This window comes from Muntiacus reevesi, chromosome 15 (genome assembly GCF_963930625.1).
Source record: "Muntiacus reevesi chromosome 15, mMunRee1.1, whole genome shotgun sequence".
In the NCBI taxonomy this organism is placed as follows: domain Eukaryota; kingdom Metazoa; phylum Chordata; class Mammalia; order Artiodactyla; family Cervidae; genus Muntiacus; species Muntiacus reevesi.
The window spans coordinates 21020428-21043022 of record NC_089263.1 but is presented as its reverse complement, the minus strand read 5'-3'; the positions used below and the strand labels follow the sequence as shown (position 1 = coordinate 21043022).

Here is a 22595-nt window from a genome sequence, read left to right as displayed (position 1 = left end):
GCCTCACAGAATGCCTGACTGGAGGCATTACCCGGGACAGGGCCAAATACAGCTGCAACTTCCGCAGACATGGGAACCTAAGCTAGGACTGGAACCAATCTCCCCAGTAAATCAAGATTTGAAATTTTAGTAACAGATTCAGGATGCCTGCTTAAAGCCCAGGTGGACCCACGATGCTCATAGCTGAGTGGGAGGCCAGAGAATGGTGGCTATAACACTGGGACAGGTGGTTGGTTATCAGAGCAACCAGCCAGGAGATAAGCACCAGGAACAATGGATTTACATCCCTGCTTAACTGTCTGGTCCTGGGTGAGTTTCTAAATTCTGGCACCTTATCTGCAGAAGGGAAATGACACCAGCCACCTCACAGGGCTGAAGAGAGATAAGGTCCACAAGGCATCCAGCAAAGTGCCTACAACACAGGAGGCATCTCGGAAAGCCAGGTGCAACTCAGACGAAGAGCTTGCACTCCCAGAACCTCAGAGTCCAAGGCCTCCTACCACCCACCCCTGTGTGCAGAGAAATCAGGCAGGAGCCACCAACAGCAGACACACCCAAGGGCTTACCCATACGCCAGTCAACTTCTCCCTCTGTTTTCTGATTTCTTTTTAATTTTTAAAAATACTCTGTCCTTTAAGGCATTTTAGGTAATTTGGAGATGACTGCCTCACCCCATGGCCTCACATCCCGAACCATCCCCTACGGAGGAACCCAATCCAAACAGGCAAGCAGTCCAAGGGGTCACCAGCATCACAAGACACTTGACAGGGAACGTTTATGCCAGAAGGGACCGAACACTCACTTCAGCTAGGAGAAGGTCAAGGCCGGCCGAGGGCAGGTCTGAGCTGACAGAGCTGTGACCTTCATCACATCCCTCTTAAGAACCACACTTACAGTCATGGTGGTAATGACATTAAGCACTAAAAAAAAAAAGTGTATAATACAAAGTATTTATGTATATAATAGGCATTCAAGAAAATTTAAAAAGCAGTTATCTTTATAGCTAGGCTTGGCAAGATAATGAGATTCTACACACCAAAAGGCAAAAGAACATAAGGATTAGAGAACTCAGAGCCCATGAGCTCAAGATAAAATTCTTCTTACTTCAGGAACAGAAAGTTGGGTCCCATTTTCTCAACTAAACTTTTACAGGGAAAGTTTCAGTAATTTATATAATCTATAATTCAAGGGTCAATGACCCTACTTGGGGAGGCGGGGGGAGAGTGGTCACTCAGATCACACAAAAAGAAAACTTTTCTTTTAGGGAAATACGAGTTGGATTAATCCACTCTGTATATTAACAGTAGGCAACAAATTTTATTCCAGAGCTAGGAAACACCAAGAAACCAGCAAATTTTGATGGCCTAGGGTGATTCATGTCACCAGTGGGCTGGAGGGGAAAAGAAGGGAGAAAAGACTGGGAAGAAGGGGAAGGTGGTGAAAAATAAGAGAAAACAAGGTGGAGAGAAAGAAAATGACACAGTAAATACTAGAGAAGGACAGAGAGTTGGCCTGAGAGCTGACGGCAGGAACCCCTGGTGAGAGGTCAGCGTTGGCTGCGCTGTTACTGGTCACCTCTGTGTACTGCCCACCCTGCCGCACTAATCCTTAAGTCTTCACGGGGAAACCTGGGCTCACAAGAGCGAAGATGGATTACTTCCTGGGTACAAAAGCGCTGAGAAAGGAATACCAGACACTTCCAAAAACTCAAGTCTAAATTCTACAGCCTCCACTCTAGGTAAAACTAGTTTCTATTTCTCCTTTACTAGGGCTGGCTGGATTTCCCACTTCTAACAGCCTAGTTCACACAATTCTCCAATTCAACCAATGTCTGTGGAAGGCCTACTTGGGGGGGGGGGGGGGGGGCGGGGGAGAACACAGCAGTGAACAAAACAGAGGGGCTACCCCTTCACAGGGCTGATGAGTGACACAGGGGGAGAGGGCGGACCCACCTTTAGTTGTTCCCTGCATGTCTCCAAAAATGGAGAGGGGGGAGCAGAAGTCTCCTTGGACACTCCCTCCCCCACACTCAGATCTTTCAAGGGCAACTCAGAGTCCTAGCCAAGGAAAAGGAAAACGAAGTAAATCTAAAGACTGACAAGAAAATATTAAATGTTACAGTTAAAGTGCACCCTGATTCAAAACAAAACAAAACTGTAAGTGTTCAAACTGAACACAGCATTCATTATCTGTAACCACAGAGACTATAACTCCTGAAATGAATAAACAGCCAGTGTATTTTTAGTAATACTTAAATGAGTTCATAAAGATGAGCCAGCTTCATGTATTACGAGATCCTGAAGTACCTTTGGAATCATTAAGGAGCAAATTATATTTATTGAGTTGCACTGTTCAGTATATTTCTTGCACTTTGCATACTGGTTATCTCATGTTAGGAATCATGACTTAACATGCGGCCTGCCTAAGATATACCTCAACAAATGGGCTCCATAATCAAACACATTTGGGAAGTGTTGCACATTCTTGGCTTGGAGGTTCACAGTGTGTTTTAGGAAATTAAGTTTTCTGACAAATCCTGTATTAAAGAAATCTGACAAATTTAGCCTGAGCCAGTATTTCCCAAACTAACTTGACCACGGACCCTTTATCCATTTAATGCTTATTAACGGTCCACAAATTGCTTCATGGAACACATGTGGGATACACTACAGGTGTAGGGGATGCACTGTTTAATTACTGTGGAAATGCAATTGATTATCAATCTCCCAAGCATTCTGATAAACTGGTTCTTACTACATGGTATAGAAATACAAAAACTTCCCCAGTGAATTTCTGACTGGAATTCATTCAATAAGCTGACTGACTATATTTTAATATGAAGTATTTTTTAATGAGCTAAAATTGGATGTTGGTATGTTTATACAAGGGAATTTAAATTCATGGTGTAATAATTTGACTTTGCTAAATTGCTGAAAGCTTATCTTCTCTAAACATGGGTTTTTTAATTTCCAGAACATACTGAGTATCTTAATTTCAGAAGATTCATTCCCTTAAAGAGAAAAATAGTGAATTAAAAATATGCTGATATTTACCTCTGCCTATCACTTGACAGGGCACGACTTGGTGACTAAACTACCACCATCACTTGATATGGGCTTCCCTGGCGGCTCACTTGACAGGCCTAATTACAAATATCTGTAACTGAGATGTGGTATCAACATGTTGTAGTTCATGAATAACACGCATGGGACTATTAATTCTGTGACTGTGGTGTTATTTATAATTGGGATCCTCCTCTTGAAAAACTAACCTTAAATCTTGCACCAGAGGTTTTATGGAATCCAACTCCAGTGGCTGAAAAAGTTTCATCATTTCGTTAATAACAAAAATCAAATTCAACATTTATTTAGCACCTATTATATGCATGCCACTGCATTAAGCACTGTAATGATGAATGTATTTTTCTGGGTCCCCACTCAAGACAATGGCCTGGCAAGACTCTTAGAAACTCAGGGGTCCTCCTGGCAAAGTGGGTGGCAGAGAGCAAACTGCCGCACTGGAGATGCTTACAAGACACCTCGGTGAACTCAGGACATCCACAGCTGCCCCCAGTAGGCCAATAAGGTACAAGACTTCTTGAAAAGCTACTTGTGTTAACTAAAAACTTAGTATTACTTAATGTAAGATAACCAATATCAGATCTGGGTCAAAAACTTGAAAGCTGTTAAAGCTTCGCTATTCAATTTCACCTGTGTAACACTTAAAAAAAAAAAAGCCAATTAGGTAGCTTAACCCAGAAGCATTACAACGGTATTAAGAGCAGCTTAGGTAAGTAGTTCAAAACTATCACAGGGTTCTTCAATGACTCTATAGAAGGACTCCCAAATCTGATGAACAGAGTGAACCTGAATTTTCAGAGCACGTATGAGAGGGGGAGTGTTGCATCTACGTTATGCAACACTGAAAAAGACTTTTAAAGACTTTTCACTTTCATGTAGAAAAGGCATGATGACTGCTGGAAATTTAAGAGAGAAAATGAACCAATTTCTAACCCTCTAACTGAAAGATCTAACAGTAAGCAAGAAAATCAAGACAATTCTATAAATGACTCTTAAAACACAGCAGCAAAGAGACTGATGAGCCTCAACAATCTATATAACCATGCATACAGGAATATGTCCACCTAGATTAATAAACAAACGCGTGAATTCCAGCTCTAAAATTTCAAATCACAGAACCCGAAAGTGTCTGCACTCTGTCTTCATGAACTTTCTTTTCCTTTTTTAAAAAAGGAAAAACACCTTTCTTTTAGAAAACCTTAACAAAGACGAAGCCCAGAAACTTTGGCTAAACACAGCCTAGGCAACAGGCGCTGGAGAAGACACGCAATTTTAAAAAGTTACAAAATGTCCCAGTAAGACTGGTTGATAAATTAACTTCGTTCTGCTGAATGCTTCAAAAACTGGGTTTCTGATAGTACTTTCTAATTACACAGGCTTTAAGAACAACATGCATGCTAATAAACCGGGACCTCAAATACATGTGCAGTGAAGCAAAGCTGATATTCCAGATTACATTTTAAATAGTCCAAAGAAAATGGAAAACTGCCACTGAAGGCTTGTGCAAAGCCCAAACAGGGAAAACACAACGGGGCGGTAGGGTCCAGTACCCCGGCTTCACAGGCTGGCCGCCCTTCCCTTTCCACCACGAGAACCAGAACAAAGTTCACACTGACTGAACGTTCAGGGTCGCGCCAGAATATCCTGGGGGCCTGGGTTTAGGTGGGGGGGGGGGGTGTCCTCCGCATCCGCTGTCCGGTAGGGAATGGATTCAAGCGCCTCGGTCAAGTTCACGGAGGTCCCTCGCCCCAGACAGACGTGCCCCGGGAACCGACGCCGCGGTTCGGGAGAGTCCTCCTCACAACTCGGCTAAGCGGGACCCCAAGGACCAGGGTCGGTCCTCCTCCCGGTGCCACCCTGGCCATGACGGTCCGCGGGCGTCCGTCAAAGCCGGCCGAGAGGGCACCGCGGCCGGGGACGGGGCCCCGCCCGGCCCCGCGGGCAGGCTGCCGCCCCGCGGGGCCCGAGTTTCACCGCGGACCGCAGCCCCGGAGCCGCCCGCCCGCCCGGTGTCCCTTTACCTTGCTGCCGCTGCCTTCGCGAGTCTCGGACTCTGCGAGGCTGGAGCCGGGGGCCCGGGTCGAGGCGGCCGTCTTCTGGCCGGGTGGGAGGCTCGGCCCGCCGGGCGCGAGCGGCGGCGCCGCGGGGCCCGGCACGTCCTCGGCCTCCTTGCCGCCGGGGTACACCCCCCGGCTCTCGGAAATGTGGATGCTCGGGGCGCAGCCCATGCTGGCGGCAGCGCCGCGGACACGCTGGCGGGCAGCCGTGATCCGGTCAGTAAACGGCCCGCCCGGCGCCTCGGGGCCGCCGCGTGCGCCGTGTCATCGCCGCCTGGGCGGGCGGCGGCGGCGGCGAACGCGGGTCTCCCGTCAGGAAGTGCGGCCGCCCCTTTTATCGCGGTGCGGGCGCGGCGGCGGTGGTGGCGGCGGCGGCAGCGGTGGCGGCGGTGGCAGCGGTGGCGGCGGTGGGGAGGGGGCGGTGGGGCGGGCAGCGCACCGCGGCCGCCCCTCCGAACATGCCCTTCCTGAGGAGGGAGCCGCCGGCCGCCTCAGCTCACATCGCCGCGCTCGCCTCCGCTGCGCCGCGCTTCCGGGGAATTTCGGGGGAGGAGATTTGCGCTCTCCCGGCCCGAGAGCCGACAAGTCCCCGCCGCGCGAGCGACGCCGCCCTCGCCGTGAGGCGGCGCGACCCCCCGAGGGGAGGTGAGCTCCGGGCTACGCCCACTCCGGCTCCGGAGGCGATGTGGCTGCCGCCTCTAGAGGCCCCGGGCTCTCACGTCGCTCCGCCGGCCGCCCCACGGATAAATGCCCCTGGTCCGAGGGCTGGTGACTGAGAAACCTAGAATAGATCTCTGGCCGTTGAGCGGTGCGGGCCGGAGGAATCCTGTCGGGACAGCAAGGCCGCGTCCACCCCGGGAGGGACGGAGGGACGCGGACCTGAAGCCGCGCCGTCGAGAAGCGCTGAAGCGGAGGCGCTCGCTGGGGAGCTTCGGGCGGCGCGGCTCCGGCTCTGTATTCCGGGCCGGGTCTTGCCGGCAGCACGCCGCGCCCAGCCCCCAGCGGTGACCTCCAGCGGGTGCTGGCGTCAATGCAAAGCAGCTGGGGCGCCCGCCGCCGCCTCCCGGCTCCGCCCGCCATGGAGCATGCGCGGCCACGACGGGAGGGGCGCGCGGCCGGGCTGCCAGAGGGAGAACGACTTACCCAAGGCCGCACGTGGTCACTCCCGAGCCAGTGGTCTCTGATCTCCGGCCTGTGGTCACTGAAACCCATACCGCAGGGTTCGAATCCCGGCTCCGAAACTTAGCAGCTGCGTGACTTCGGTCAGGGTCCTGTCTCTGAGCCATTCAAGAGCCGGGGTTGGGGGTGGGGGGTGCCGGGTGTTACTGACTCGGGCTCAGTCCGTGTCTTCGCGCGCCAAGACTTGGAGCCCTAGGCCCGCCTACACCAGCGACTGGGAGGCTGGGCTGACCAGAAGCCACATTTCGTGTCAGGCTGGGGATGCCCTCCTCCTGTCTTAAGCAGAGGAGGCCTGTGATGACGCCAGGCGCATTGGCAGAAGGGCACCCCACACACATCGCCACCCGCTCACTATGTGACCTTGGGCGAATCACTTAGGCTCTCTGTGCCTGGGTCCCCTCCCACGATCAACTGGAGGGTGGCACCCCTGGGTGTGCATCACGTACCCTGGAGCTGCCCACCTCGGACCCACCCTCACTCCCGCCCCTCCACCCCCGGCGGCTCGCGGTCAGCCGAGACCCCGGCACGGCCGGTCCCTTTCCTCTACCGCCTTCCACACCTTTCCTAGCGCGGCCCTGGAACGACCCTGAGGTGCCGCCCGCTCCTGCCTTGGTCCCGGCTACTTTGAAGACCTGGAGGCGTATTCCGGGCTGGAGTCCCTGCTGCGGCGCTGGCACTGCCGCAGGGGCTCCAGCGCCGGGTTCCCTGCGGTGGCTCAGGCTTCAGGGTGCCAGGGAACCTAAGATCCACAGCCCCCCGCGCCCCCTGCAGCAGGGATCTTTAGGGCCCGAGGTGGGCACCGGGCAGTTCCCCGAGGGGAGCCGAGCAGAAAGGCCTGGTAACCGGGGAGTAGCTTCCCGCTACCAGCCGTCTTTACTAGCCTAGCTGGCCCAAGCCACTGGCACATGACTTACATTATCAAGTTCAAGCACATTTAGCAATAATCATAATACGCCTCCCTGCTTTATAAAAGTATGAACGACTCAATGACGTTGTCTTAAAAGACACAAGGGAAGATTTTTACTATCACCAGTAATTCTACCAAAACTGCAGTGTTTTCTGCCTCTGTGCTGCTGGATTTAGAAGGTAATTTTTCCAGGCAGAACCTTGACTCTTCTAAATAAAGAGCAATTGGTGAAGAAAATGCTTTGAACCATCAGAGAGTTTGAAAGTCTGTCTCAGACCCTCTGTCCTCCCTGCCCTGCCTCACTGAGAAGTCTGGCCTTGACAACTCCCAGCACTGACCCTGCCTCCTTCTGGCATTCCAGGGTGCCTCTTGGGCCCACCTTCGAATACAGGACATTGTTGTCCTGGCCTCTCTCTGGAAATCCTTGAGCCCTGCTCTAATTAGGGGTGAGGACTCTTACCCCCAGCTGACCCTGGTCCCCTTATCCCCTTGCTGGCCTCCTGCGCTGCCTTGTGCTGTCCTGAGCTGGTCACTTACCCTCTGTTCTCAGAGAACTGTTGCATAGGCACATTAACTGATTTCCAGGTCTGCAATTTAGGAACGCTAAACTTAGAGACCTAAAACCAAGAATGAAGTAGGAGCAGGCAGGAATGGTGGGAGTCATTTGCCTACTTCTGGGGTCACAAGGAGCAACCCCCCACTCACATTCATCCATACTCTGGAACTCAGCCTGGAACACTCCAGGAAGTCACAGCGTCCCCCCTCACCTCAGCTTCGACTGCCTAACACCAGTTCCACCACAGCCCTCCTTCCCTGGCCATCATCTGAACCTCAAAGTCCCTGAACACTTCTCTACCCAGTTTCCCCAGACCTCAGTGACAAGGGACACAAAAGGAGTCACAGTGACAGAACTAACCCAAACCTCACTAGTATGTGCCACTCACTTGCTCACCCAGGACTCCTGAGTCCCTGTGAAGAAGCCCTCCACGTGGATGTGTGTGGAGAGCGCACACACACAACCCCACTCCTGCTGCAGGAGAGGCACCCCCAGCCACGTGGGTACCTGGAAGTTGGTGGCATGCTGGAGAATATACTCCCCCACCACCCCAATCCATTCTCCCCCCAACCGCAGGGACCCCCAAACAGGACTGCTTGACCCCTCACCAGGCTCACACTTGTCACTGAATGTCGACTTCAGTACTTATTCTGCATGAGGTCAATGGGACTGGGAAAGGACTCAGCCAAGGGACAGAGGCCAGCCTGGCACCCCCACCCCCCCACACACAGGCCATTTCCAGGAGACTCCTCAGTCCTCTGACCCCCTCCCCAGTTCATGAGAGACATGAAGATGCAGCGTTCCACACAGCTTTATTCTATGTAAAACCCAAACCAACTTGGCTTCCGGGCCTCTTACAGCTAAGCTGATCCTTTTTTTACAACTGGTGCTCCCTCCTGGCTTTATTTCCTCTTCCACCTGGGAGTCAGCATTCAAAGGCTGATACTGGTGCCCAGTTTTCTGCTCCTCTCCTTGCCTCCCCACTGAACTTGGCTGGAAGCAGCCATAAGCGGGAGAGATCCCACACCCTGAGGTGTGAATCCCAGTCCTGCCACACGCCCTCTCTCCAAGCCACTTTCCTTCACTGTAAATCTAGGATTAACGATATCTACCCCTCAGGGATTAAATAGGCTAACTGATGTCAGATGCCCAGAATAATTACTGAGTGCCTGTGTCTTAGCTTGCCAACTTCTCCTGTGTCCTTTCAACACCATCTTCCTGCAGGCCTGCCCCCAGACTGCCAAAAACTGCTGGAGGAAATAAAATTACCCCGAGGATCCATACCACTACAAATCTGTGGCATCAGACTTCAGTTCATTTCTCTAAATTGCAAGATTTTGTACAACGTGATTTTTAAATCTTTTTAAATCACATTAATATGTGCTAGAAAAATAGAAAAAAAATTAAACTTAGCATAAGCATATAAAATGTGCAGAGGCAAAGGAAAGCCTTTCTTCCTTCCCCACTCCCTTCCTTCCGTAGAGGTAACTATTGTTAACAGTTTGGACCATATGCTACCAGACCTGTTTCTATGAATAATCACACACACACACACACACACACACACACACACACACACACACTGCTATTAGAAGCAGGGCTGCAGTGAACATCCTTGAATGCATCTTTTTCTGTTAAGATGGACTCCTAAAAGCTGAATTGTTTGGTGAAAAGGTATGTACCCTCTCATCCCATCCCAGCTCCAGAAGGGATGAAAGGAAATGAAAACTTAGAGCCAGGCTGAGCTGAGCAATTGAAAGGGGGGAACCCTTTAGCCACGCCCTCTGCTCCTGGATAGGGAGAATCCAACCACCCCAGATATAAAACCTCTGTTGATCATCCTTTCCAGGCCCCTGGCCGGCTTACCTTCATTTCTCTCCATACCTCCAAGCCCTGAGTACAGTGTTTGAATGTTCCTGCCTTTCTCCGTTAAGGGACTGGATGATCCGCCCTGAAGGCCAGAACCGTAAGGAGAAAGCAGCAGTTCCCATAGGTGAGGACGGCAGAGAGAAGCCCCCAGATGCTGTCCTCTGACTCCACAACCCAGGTGCACCCCAGCACGTCTCTCCTCTGTTTGGCTCTGGACCTTAGTACTCAAGATTCTCCTGGAGCTTAGAACTGACCACCCACTATGCACTCTCTTTCTCAGAATGACCCTATTCGCGCCTGCCATTTCAGACTCCTCCACTCCCAACAAGGGGGCTCAGCCTCCAGTGCTGGCTCCTGCTACCCTCGACTCCAATCACACTTTCCCACCAGGTCAGGGGGTCACACCCTCTCCCACCTACTAGGGACAGTCTCAGATTCCAAACACTGCTGTATTTGGTTGTAAACATCAGAGCCACACTCTCCAGGTCAGCCAGTGTTAGTTGCTCAGTTGTGTCTGAACCCAGAGACTGTAACCCGCCAGGCTCCTCTGTCCATGGGATTCTCCAGGCCCGAATATTGGAGTGCGTTGCCATTCCCTTCTCCAGGGGATCTTCCCAATCCAGGGATCGAACCCAGGTACTTCTTGCTTCATTTCCCCAGAATACAGGAAGGGAAAGGGAGCTCAGATCAGGGCCTCAGATGCCACTAGGACCATCTCACAGTCCTGACTGCTTGATTCACCAGACATAATTTCTTATGATGCTGAAAACATGACCTTTGGGAGCTCCCACTCTACCTTCCCAGCCCTACAACGACACTGTCAGTTTCCACTGCAGAGAAAGTTCCTTGTCCAAGGTTCCCAATTTGGAGTGTTCCTACCCCCAGGAGCCCATGCTCAGAGAGGCCCCAGTCTTGGTTGATGCTCGGCTATGACCATCTTGAAATTCCTAACAAGTGTTGAACAAGAAGCCCCATATTTTCATGTCACACTGGGCCCCACAAGTTCTGCAGCTGCTTCTGCCTCCCTCCTCTGAGAAGTGCTTTGTTCAGGTGTGTGCAGGGGAGAGAAGAATAGCGTAGTGCCAGCAAGGAAGGTGATGTCTCAGGAAAAATTCACAGGGCCTTCCCTGAAGGTCCTGTTGTTTTACAACAACAGTCCTTGCCTCCCTCTGCCCTGGACCCAGCACCCCAGCCCAGCTCAGCCTCTGGGCTCACCCTACCTCCCTGGCAGGTGGGACAGGCCTTGGGTTTCCTCAGGAATGGCCACCTCAAGAAGCAGGCCACAGGGAGTGGATAACTGTTGGCTTCCCCTCCATGACAGCAGGAGTAGGGGAGCAACACAGGGTCCCCTGGCCTAGAGGAGGAGAGCAGTGTGTCCAGACAGCCCTGAGATGGGACCCTGATGATACCAGCCAGCCAGACTGTGTTAGGATTTCTGCCAAGCGCTCCACGTGTGTGACCTCATTTATTCCAAAGGCACGGACGTTTTTTAGAACGAGGGCTGATGCAGGTCTTTAATAACCCAATACCTATCCTCTGTAAAGGCTCTGAAAAACAGAAAGATGCTTCTTTAATACAATTAAGTGTATTTATTTCCAGCTAAGAGCTTTCAAGATATTTAATAGTAAAGCCCTAGAACACTCCCCAGGGCTGGGATACAGCAGGTCTACTCTAAAGAGAGTCCCAAGACCAAAAAGCACTTGACTGGAGCATAATTAATGAATTCAGAAATAAAATAAAGGGCAACCACCCGCACCACTGTTACCTAGTATTGTCTAGATGGTCTGAGAAATGCAATGAGGCATGGCTTAGAAATGATAGCACAGATATTGGGACTGGAGAGAAAATTGATCATTAGTGGTGGGGAATATAGCTTTATATCTAAGATACTCAGTAATCAATGCAAGAGTTATTAAGAATAAAGCTTTCTCTAAAGTGACGAGATTAGAAGTAAATAACAGAGACTTACCTTCTTTGAAATGAGAGGATGAATCACAAAATGTTAGATCTAAAAGGGACCAGGAGGACTTCCCTGGTGGTCCAGTGGTTAAGAATCAACCGGCCAGTGCAGCAGACACTGGCTCGATCCCCGGTCCAGGAAGATTCCACATGCTGTGGAGCAGCTAAGCCTGTGTGCTGCAACTACTGAGCCGGCGTGCTGTGGCCTCTGAAGCCTGCCCACAACAAAAGAGGCCCACACCCGAAGCAGAGAGTAACCCTCAGTCACCGCAACCAGAGAAAGCCTGGGCAAAGCAGCAAAGAACCAGCGCAGGCGCCAATAAATACATACCTTAATTAAGTAAAAGAGTGATACTCTAGACTATCAATGGCCCATCAGAAAATACAATGACAAAATGGAACCCGGGTTTCCCCAGACTTCACCTGGGTCACCATGGTGGTCATAACCCACATTTTGCTGGCTCTTTCCCCTCCACTAAGGCAGCCCTCCAGCCACGTTCCCCCCGGTTACTTCTGGGAGTGTCTGAGGGTGGGTCTGGGAAGGCAGTGAGATCACCCCCCATTCTCTCTGTTGCGGGTACCCCTGTACCATGCTGACTGCAGGGCCTCTGGCACAGACTCCTGATGCTGTGAAAGCTGAGGCTCTGCGGTCCTTAGGGCCCTGGGCCCCAGGCACACACTGGGGAAAAAGGACACACAGGGTCACCAACCATGTATCAGCTTGCCCAAGACTCTGCTGGTTTTAACACTGGAAGTTCTGCACCCTGGAAACCCGCAATCCAGGCAAACCAGGCTGGTTGATCATCCTACACCTCCTTCATACACACGTGTGCACTCATTCACGTGGGCATATAAATGCACACGCAATGTCTTGCATTGTCTCCTAGGCCCTAAAGCCATGCTGTTTGTGCCCTGTGTCTTGCAGAGTTTGTATCTGGTCAAAGAGCCCTTCCGGGCTTCCTTGATGGCTCAGCAGTAAAGAATCTGCCTGCAATGCAGGAGACGGGGGTTCAATCCCTGGGTAGGGAAGATCCCCTAGAGAATGAAATGGCAACTTGCTTCAGTATTCTTGCCGGGAAAATCCCATGGACAGAGAACCCTGGTGGGCTCCATGGGGTCACAAAGAGTCAGACATGACTTAGTGACTAAACACACACATACACATACACACACATATATATTAACGTGTGAAAAGTCTATGACATTCAGATATCTGCATCCATATATGAAGTTTTATTGGAACACAGTCACACCCATTTGTTAACACATTGTCTATTGTTAGGGAAATTAAATAATCATCTTGTTTAGGCTTAGGAAACAAAGCAGAGCAGGCCTCTGACCTTGCTTCTAACCTGCCTGGACACGGCCCTGACTGTGAATGTCTGCCTGCTGTGAGTATAAGACTTGCAGCACCATAGATAACATGGGAGAAGGATTTTGAGATTATTGAGCCCCTGGAGGGGAACTGGCCAACCAAGCCCCAGGCTTAACAACATTCCAAGTTTTACAAGACAAAACAAACAGCATTAAAATGAAACCAGGCTTGCAATATGGTCACTGATGATGATATCAGTTTGAGTCCTGGGATTATAAATAGGAACCCAGAACTGCAATCTTTGAAGTCTTACCCATGGAGCAGACGTGCTGCCTGGGACCTGGACTCCAGATGTGCTGTGACAAGGGACTCGCCAGTGCTGTTTAAGTCTGGCTGGATGTTGGTCAAAACCCAGTTTGGTGATGTGTCCTCTGCTCTTTATATTTCTCTTTTCTTTTAATGTTAGTATATTGAAAGTAAGTTAGATAATTCTCTAATAAATGTATGTATTATTTATTTGTATATAACAAGTGGCTTCTTTTGTTAACAAATCCTTTGAACCTGAGACGAAAGTGAAAACTTTGGGCAAAACATCTATGGCTACTTTTGCAATCCTTCCAGCGTCAGTCCACAGACTTTCTCTTGGGGACTCAGACTCACACCCATGCCTGGGTCATGTAGGGAGATCCCAGAGCCTGGTGACTTTCCCTGTTCTCCACCCTCACTGGACAAACATGCTCCTTCCCACCCCTTCCATCGACCTACCGCAGCATCAGCTAAACCTGGAGCCTGCACTAACTAGACATATCACCATCTACATCTCCCCAAAGCCCCATGAAGTTAATGTTAGCTATCGGAGGGAAAACGGAGGCTCAGAGAGGTTAAATAACCTATCCTAGGTCACACAGACACCAGACAGCAGAACCAGGCTGCCCGAGCCGACGCCAAAGCCCAACTTGTCTCCACTGTGCCAGCACTTCCACAAAAATAAGCTTTGGCTTATTTTTAACAAGTTGTTGTTCTTATTTAGTTGCTAGGTAATGTCCGGGCCCATGAACTGTAGCCTGCCAGGCTCCTCTGTCCATGGGCTTTCCCATGGATATACTGGAGTGGTTGACATTTCCGTCTCCAGGGTATCTTTCAGACCCAGGGATGGAACCCACATCTCCTGCATTAGCAGGCAGATTCTCTACTACTGAGCCACCAAGGCAACCCTGATAAATAAGCTACATGTGGGAAACTGAGGAGCCAAACATCATGGATACTCGAGAAGCAAAAAGTGAAATATGACACATCCCAGAGCAAATGCAGGCTGCTTTACTCCCAGGATAAATGGGAGATGAAATGCAGGGCAGCACACTGTTTACCAAAAGTATTTGGGGCTTTTGAAATGTCAGCCGCGATGATCGTGAATCACTCCTCTTAAAGCCCTTAATCCAGAGGAACCCTCCTTTTTCCGCTGGCTCCTCTCCTGATTCATCGAGTTGCCTCTGCTGGCCTGAATCACCAGCCCAGAGTTCTGGGTCTCAGGCCTCCCAGGTTCCATGGGAAATTGTCATTTACTTCTCTGGGGAGGTGTGTCCTGTGTAAGCATTCCCAGGCCTGCTTGCAGGGGAGAGAAGGCTTCGCAGGGGGAAGACTCCAGCCTAAAAGTCAAGTGCAGCTGGAAAAAGTCAAGGTGACAGGCAGAGTCTCATTGTCATAACCAGGGTCCCAGATTTATCCCTTCGTGCACAGACTCTTTTGAGTGTCTAGCATGTGTAGGTGCTGGGCTGGATACTGGGGACTCAGGGATGGCAACATAGCCCCTGCCTATTAATGGAGCTCATAAGCTGAGGTTGAAGGCAGGCGTTGTTCAACTTCGTAAGAGTATAATTATAAGTTGATGAGTGCTGTGACGCACAAGGAGCTCTGAGTGTGTATCACAGCAGGAAATGACTTAACCTCATATAGAGGGTGAGCACCAGGATGTTTTCCCTAAGCTGAAATAGGACTAGATAGCTGTTCTTTATGCCCAGCACCCTTCATCCTTATTGTTGCTCGGTCATTCAGCTGTGTCCAACTCTTTGTGACCCCATGGACTGCAGCACACCAGGCTTCCCTGTCCTTCACCATCTCCCAGAGCTTGCTCAAACTCATGTCCATCGAGTCGGTGATGCCATCCAACCATCTCATCCTCTGTCATCCCCTTCTCCTGCTTTCAATCTTTCTCAGCATCAGGGTCTTTTCCAATGAGTCAGTTCTTTGCATCAGGTGGCCAAAGTTTTGGAGTTTCAGCTTCAGTATAAGTCCTTCCAATGAATATTCAGGGTTGATTTCCTTTAGAATTGACTGGTTTGATCTCCTTGCAGTCCAAGGGACTCTCAAGAGTCTTCTCCAGCATTCATCTTAAAGCTACCTCATTTTCCTCTGGGAACCCATGGTCACCCCTAATATCACCTCAAGTTATTTGGGTAGAATATTTAGGACGCACCACATCCCTGGCTATAGAAATTGATCTAGAAATAGGCATGTGATCCAATCCAGAGTTAATGAGTGTCAGTGTTATTGGTTGAAACCCTGATCAAGCCATGTCTAAAGTTAGAACTACGCTTGGAGTTTTTAGTTTTAATGACTTCTGCTTTTGATTAAGCCTCTTTGTGGGTCTAAAATTTTGGTCTCTTGCAACTAAAAATGTCCTGTCTGAGCTAGGAGGATGAGTCAGAAAGTCATACATGGGATATACAGGAGCGAGTGAGTGAGTCTCTCAGTCATGTCCGACTCTTGGCGACCCCATGAACTATACAGTCCATGGAATTCTCTAGGCCAGGATACTGGAGTGGGTGGCTGTTGCCTTCTCCAGGGGATCTTCCCAACCCAGGGATCGAACGCAGGTCTCTCACATTGCAGGCAGATTCTTTGCCAGCTGAGCCACAAGGGAAACCCATGGGAAGGAACATTAATTATACATCTATGTAATATGTAGGAAGGAACATTCCAGACAGAGGTCAGAGAAAGCCCAGAGTACAAAGGCCCTGAAGTGAGAGGAAGGAGGAGTATGCTTTTAGGAACTGAGCCCCTTAGAAGGGGAATTACATTCACCCCTGACTGCCACCAACTAAGCTGCTGGCCACTGCCCTGAAGCTCTTTATGATCAATTCTCCTTCGAGCCTTCACAGCAACACTTAGATGAGTACCATCATTTCTGTTTTACAGGTGAGGAAGCTAAAACTCATGCACAAGAGGTGACTTGCTCAAGGTCACAGACTAAGGACACAAACCCAGATCTCTCTGACTCTGCGATCTACACTGTTGATATTCATCTGACAGGTTTCTGTCCCACATATGGTCTACTGAGACCTCCCTTCCATCCTCCCTCCCCTTCCATCCCACTCCTCTGGCCAGCTGATTTGTATTAATAGTTGGCTTCAGCCAGTGGATGCATGAAAGAGGTTAGAAGGTTAGGAAAGTGTTAGGTGCTCAGTCGTGTCCAATGCTTTGCGACCCCATGGACTGTAGCATACCAGGCTCCTTTATTCATAGAATTCTCCAGGCAAGAATACTGGAGTGGGTTGCCATTCCCTTCTCCAGGGGATCTTCCTGACCCAGGGATTGAACCTGGGTCTCCTGCACTGCAAGCAGATTCTTTACCGTCAGAGCCACCAGGGAGGGGATTAGCGGGCAGGAGGAAGGGAAAAGCTGGTCTGGCTCTGGCAGCATCACGGCAGTGGCTGTGGCTGGGTTGGTGGCAGCAGTAGCGGGGGGCAGGGTAAGCACAGGAGCAGGACCTCTAGCAGCTCAGCGGCGCGGTGTGTGTCCCCCTGGAGCTAAGCAGCTTCTTGACCCTGGGAACACCCTTGTCACGCTTCTGTGTCTCCAGCTCCTCGACACCTGTTAGCCAATTCCCCTCATTAAATCATTATCTTTGCCTGAGACATCTCAGAGAGGTCTGTAATTTCCTGGTTGGCCACTGATGGATGTAATCACCGCTGGAGTGACTGTTAAGCTCTCATTGGCAGAAGGTGTTACTCCCAGTGGCTGCCAGGGAAGTCCGCTGGGCTCAGCAAATAGCAGATAAGGCAGAGGAAGATGGGGTTTGATCTTGCTTGGTCCGCCTTGGAGCTTTTAACCACTGTGCTACAGCAACTTCTCATTAAGGTTCTACTGAATTTGGAGGCAGACACATTTCAAGGGATTGAGTTAATGCTGAAGAATCATGTCCCAGGATGACCATGGACTTACGGTGACTCTAGAGAAAAAATATTTTCACAGAGAATCAGATTTGTAGTTCCAGACTTGAGATCACCCAGGCTAGAACCAACAGCTTGTGATGAAACAGTTTGTCCGAGAGTCAGAATTACATTCACCCCTGACTGCCACCAACTCCTGGTGGAGAAAGGCCACGGACTGGAGAAAGGCCCCCTCCCTCTCAGGTCCCCATCTATAAAAGGAGGAACCCAGCCATGGCAGACACGGTTGTTACCTGTCGGACAGACAGATAGCTGTCGTCCTCTCACCTGCTTCCTGGGTCCTTCCCAGGAAGGACCATGGGGTGATGGGGTGATGCTTGATTGGTTCCAGCCAATTGTGGTCATACCTTTCCCCACATCAGGGATTGATTTGGTCAGGAGCATGTGACATACCTATGAGATGTCTGGGGTGCTCTCGGGAGGTGGTGTGGAGAGGGGTCTCTGGGAAGGTGTGTTCACTTTGAAAAAGAAACACAAAAAAGACATATGCGAACTTCCCAGGTGGTCTAGTGGTCAAGACTTCACCTTCCAATGTATGGGGTGCAGATTTGGTCCCTGGTCAGGCAGCTAAGATTCCACATGCCTCAAGGCCAAAGAACCAAAATATAAAATAGAAGGAATATTGTAACAAATTCAATAGACTTTAAAAATGATCCATATCCAAAAAAACAAGAGAGAGAGATTGGACGCTTTCTTCCTCTGGAATGACTGGGTGAGAAAAGGATGCATGGAGCCATTTCAGCGGTCCAGCCACCATGAGGGGAGAGCCACCAATCCCTGAGAATAGCAGTGCAGAAAGATGGACCAGAACTGTGTCATCACCATCCCCAGGGCATCGTAGACCTGCCCAGCGTCTGAACTCCTTGTTACACAGGGTAAAACTGTTTCATTGTGTGAGCTATTTTTAGCTGGGTCTCCTGTCATCTGCAGCCCAAAGCCCTCTATCTGACATACGAGGCCACCAGTTGAATCTCCCTGTCCTTTTACTTTTTTCCTTATTTTAAAAAATTATTTATTTATTTATTTATTTATGACTGTGCTGGGTCTTTGTTGCTGCATGTGGTCTTTCTCTAGCTGCAGCGAGTGAAGGCCACTCTCCACAGTGGTGCTGTGAGGGCTTTTCTTTTTTAAAAAAATATTTATTTATTTGGCTGCTCCAGGTCTTAGCAGTAGCATGTTGGATCTAATTCCCTGACAAGGAATCAAACCCGGGTCACCTGCATTGGGAACATGGAGTCTTAGCCACCAAAGCACCAGAGAAATCCCTCTTTCTTTCTTAACAATGCTGTGATAGTTTCAGGTGAACAGTTAAGGGACTCAGCCACACACAGACACATAACCATTCTCCCCCAGACCCTGGGCGTGCAGACTCAGTAGTTGTGGCCCATGGGCTTAGTTGTCCCACAATATGTGGGATCTTCCCCGGACCAGGGATTGAACCCATGTAACCCTGCATTGGCAGGTGGATTCTTAACCACTGGACCACCAGGGAAGTTCTCCCTGTCCTTTTTAGATCTAAGATTCTATGACTTGGCTTCTCTTTTCAAAGAAGGAAGCAGGCTTGGCAAGAGGGGACTTGGCCAAGGCCACACTGTGTGTGACGGAACTCGGAACTCGGACCCCAGGCTGCTACAGCCTCCCCCACCTTACCCCCACTGTCTGAGCCTCACTACAATGATGGAGGTCAGTTCTTGTTTCTAAGAAATGCTTCATCATGTCGCTCACAAGTTCTCTGAATGGGAAGGGAGTACAAGATTGGATAAAGATGATCTTAGGTAATCTCCCGCCCTGCAGCCTGCCCCTCTGCATGTGTGCCCTTGAGACCCAGAAGAACATGTACAGAAATCTGGGTGGGGGCAGGATGTTTTCCCAGCTTGTAATTAGTAACCTTGGCAGTGATGGTGTTGCTGGCCTCCATGGATCACCTGATGACCATGCTCCCAGCTGCAGCTGATCCAGAGGATCAGAGTCCAAAAAGAGTCCTTTTCCTTCTGAAATGTGACAGCCTGCCAGCACCCACATGAAGGACACAAAGAGCGCAGGGAATCCTGATTTCTGGCCCACCTTTAGGAGGAGAACCTCGTGTTTGTCTTTCAGTCGTGTCCGACTCTCTTCAACCCTGAAGACTGTACACCACCAGGTTCCTCCATCCATGGAATTCTCCATGCAAGAATACTGGAGTGGGCTGCCATTCCCTTCTCCAGGGGATCATCCTGACCCAGGATCAAACCTGGTCTCCTGCATTGCAGGCAGATTCTTTACTGTCTGAGCCACCGGGGAGACCAGACTTGTGTAAATTTACTGTTCTCCTGGCTCTTGGTGGCAAATTCTGAGATTCTCTTGGTTTCTGGCCATCCAAAGGACAGAAGCTGGAAGTCTCAGCTGGAATCAGCTCCATTCCAAAGTTGAGCAGGAAATCTCAGACTGGAGAAAAGGAGGAGAAGGATTCCACCCCTCCACAGAGACTTAGCCACAGAGCTAGCTGGAGAAGCAGGCAGCACCAAAGTCATATCATTACAGCAAGCAGTTTTCTTTTCTTTTTTTTGGCTGTGCCACGCAGCACGTGGGATCTTAATTCCCCAACCAGGGAACTAACCTGTGGCCCCTGCAGTGGAAGCTCGGAGTCTTAACCACTGGGTGTCATTGTTGTTTACTTGCTCAGTCTTGCCTGTCTCTTTTTTGACCCCATGGGATGCAGCCCACCAAGCTCCTCTGTCCGAGGTATTCTCCAGGCAAGAATACTGGAGTGGGTTGCCATTCCCTTCTCCAGGGGATCTTTCCAACCCAAGGACTGAATCTACATCTCTTGCATTGCAGGCGGGTTCTTTGCCACTGAGCCACCTGGGAAGCCCCTTAACTGCTGGACCACCAAGGAAGTCCCTTTCTTTTGTAGTCTCACCTAACTATGACTATTTAGGCATGTAAAAGCCAGGTTTTCTTTCCCCTCACAGTGCTTGTTCTTAGACCCTGGACGACCAGGTCAGATTTGTGAGGTTTGCAGTGATGGCCACAGGGGGGCCTGCAGCCTAGGAGCCCACGTCTCCCTCTTCTCTAAACAAGCCTGGTGATCCAGGCTTCCTCTCTTGTATCTGTCAAGGGCTTAGGTTGTGAGTCACAGAATCCAACACTGGCTGTTTTAAGCAAAAAAGGAATTTGGGAGAAAGGCTATCAGGATGCTTCGGGCTCTAAATAGCACAATAATAACAGGACTTCTCATGTTGAATAACAAGAAGCCAGGCAACGGCTGCTCCAGGACTGGCTCAGTGGCTCAGAGGGGTCACATGGTTCCCAGCCCCCAACATGACCCGATGACCCCTACCTCCTTGTATCTGCACCCTTGTGTGGTCCCTCTCATGTTAAGTACTTCTGTGATATGAAGACAACAGGACACTGCAGAAATGCCAGCAGGTGACTTCTAAGCTATGAGGTAAAAGTCGCTGTGATTTCCACATCGCTCCGTCCCTTGGATGACTCACTCTGGAGGAAGCCAGCTGAGATGGGGTGAAAGTGTTAGTCATGTACAACACTTTGTGACCCTGTGGGGTGTAGCCCCCCCAGGCTCCACTGTCCATGGAATTCTCAAGGCAAGAATACTGGAGTGGGTAGCCATTCCCTTTTCCAGGGGATCTTCCAGACCCAAGGATCAAACCAGTCTCCTGCATTGCAGGCAGCCTTACCACCTGAGCCACCAGGGAAGCCCGTGGTGGGATGAAGACTCAGGGAACTCTAGGAGAGACCCACGTACAGAGGAACTGGGGCCTCTAACCAAAAGACTAGGAGGGCGCCATCTTGGAAATGGATCCTCCAGCCCTGATCAGGCCTTCAAGGGTCTGCAGCCCCAACAAACAGTCTGATCACAGCCTCGTGAGAGATCCAGGCCTAAACCACCGGCTTAGCCACACCAAGCTGGGCCTCGGACTGAATTTTTGCATCTCAGCCTCACAATACCCATGCGCGAGTGTAATTGTTTTCCACAGCAGTGGTCAAGAATCTGCTTGCCAGTGCAGGAGACAAAAGAGACGCAGGTTTGGTCCCTGGCTTGGGAAGATTTCCTGAAGAAGGAAATGGCAACCTACTTCAGTATTCTTGTCTGGAGAATCCCATGAACAGAAGAGCCTGGCAGGCTGACCCCAGGGGGTCACACACACACACACACACACACACACACACACACATACGCGCACACTGTGCATGGGTTTATTTCTGGGCTTTCTATCTTGTTCCATTGATCTATATTTCTATTTTTTGCCAACATTACACTGTTTTGATGACTATAGGTTCGCAATATAGCTTGATGTCAAGGAGACTGATTCCTCCAGCTCTGGTTTTCTCTCTTGGGATTGCTTTGGCTATTTGGAGTCTTTTGTGTTTTCATACAAATTAAAAAAAAATGCTATAGTTCTGTAAAAAATGCCATTGGCAATTTGATAGAGATTGAACTGAATTTGATTGCCTTGGGCAGTATAGTAATTTTGACAGTACTGATTCTTCCAATCCAAGAAAGCCAGAAGCGTCCCAGCACTAGAGCCTGTAGGCTGCTGGGTGGGGACAGGTCTCAGTGTCAAAGCGGTGACCTCCAGGAGAGCTCAGCTGAGGAATATACCACAGGGCCTCCACCACTGGTGTTCCTGCCCTGCAGTGGGCCACAGCCGACCCCCGCCCCCAGGAGACCCTCCAAGGCCTGCAGTTAGGTCTGGTTCAGGCTCTAATGGAGTCACTGCTCTGCCCTGGGCCCCAGGGCTCATGAAACCTTGTGAGTGCCCTCAAGAGTGGAACCTGTCTCCCCCAGTCCTGTGGCGCTCCTGCATTCAAGCCCAGCTGGCCATCAAAGCCAAATGCTCTGGGGGCTCCTCCCCTGATGCCAGACCCCCAGGGTGGGAGCCTAACGTGGGCTCAGACCTCACTCCTGTGGGAGAACCTCTGCAGGTGTGGGATTTGATTACATTGTGAAAACACCCCTCCTCCTGTCTTGTGGTTCTTCTTGGTCTTTGGGTGTAGAGTATCTTTCTAGGTAGGTTGTTCAGCAGTTAGTTGTGGTTCTGGTGTTTTCATGAGAGGAGATGAGCTCAAGTCCTTCTACTCCACCATTTTGTTTCCTTTAATTTTTTCTAGTGTTTCTTTACTGTTTCCTCATTTTTTGGCTCTTATGTTATTTCTTTCCTACTTACTTTGGGTTTACTTTGTCTTTTTCTAGTTTCTTAAACTGAAATCTAAGACGTTAACTTTAGGGCTTTTCCTCTAATTATAAATGTCCCTCTGGTCACTGTTTTGGTTGCATCCTACAATTTTAATATACTTTCATAATCTTTTAATTCTATCTGTTTTCTAATTTCTTTTTTATTTTGTTTTGTTTTCTATTTTTTTTTCCTAATTTCTTTTATGTGAACCATGAATTATTTAGAAATGTGCTGTCAGTTTCTGAATATTTGGTGTTTACCTAGGTA

The 22595-nt window shown here is 49.9% G+C and overlaps 1 protein-coding gene across 2 annotated transcripts in view; it reads right to left on the bottom strand.

Moving 5' to 3' along the window:
• PDE8A (phosphodiesterase 8A) overlaps positions 1 to 6535 on the bottom strand; it is a 145140-nt gene extending 138605 nt beyond the window's left edge. The window contains exon 1 of one of the 2 annotated variants that reach the window (XM_065906398.1): positions 6281 to 6535. In XM_065906398.1, coding sequence (XP_065762470.1) covers positions 6281 to 6349 — 69 coding nt within the window. In that variant the 5' untranslated portion in view covers positions 6350 to 6535. Of the gene's footprint in view, positions 1 to 5101; positions 6007 to 6280 lie in introns of those variants that run through there. The other variant, XM_065906397.1, reaches the window with a different exon arrangement.
• Between the last annotated feature and the right edge of the window lie 16060 nt (positions 6536 to 22595).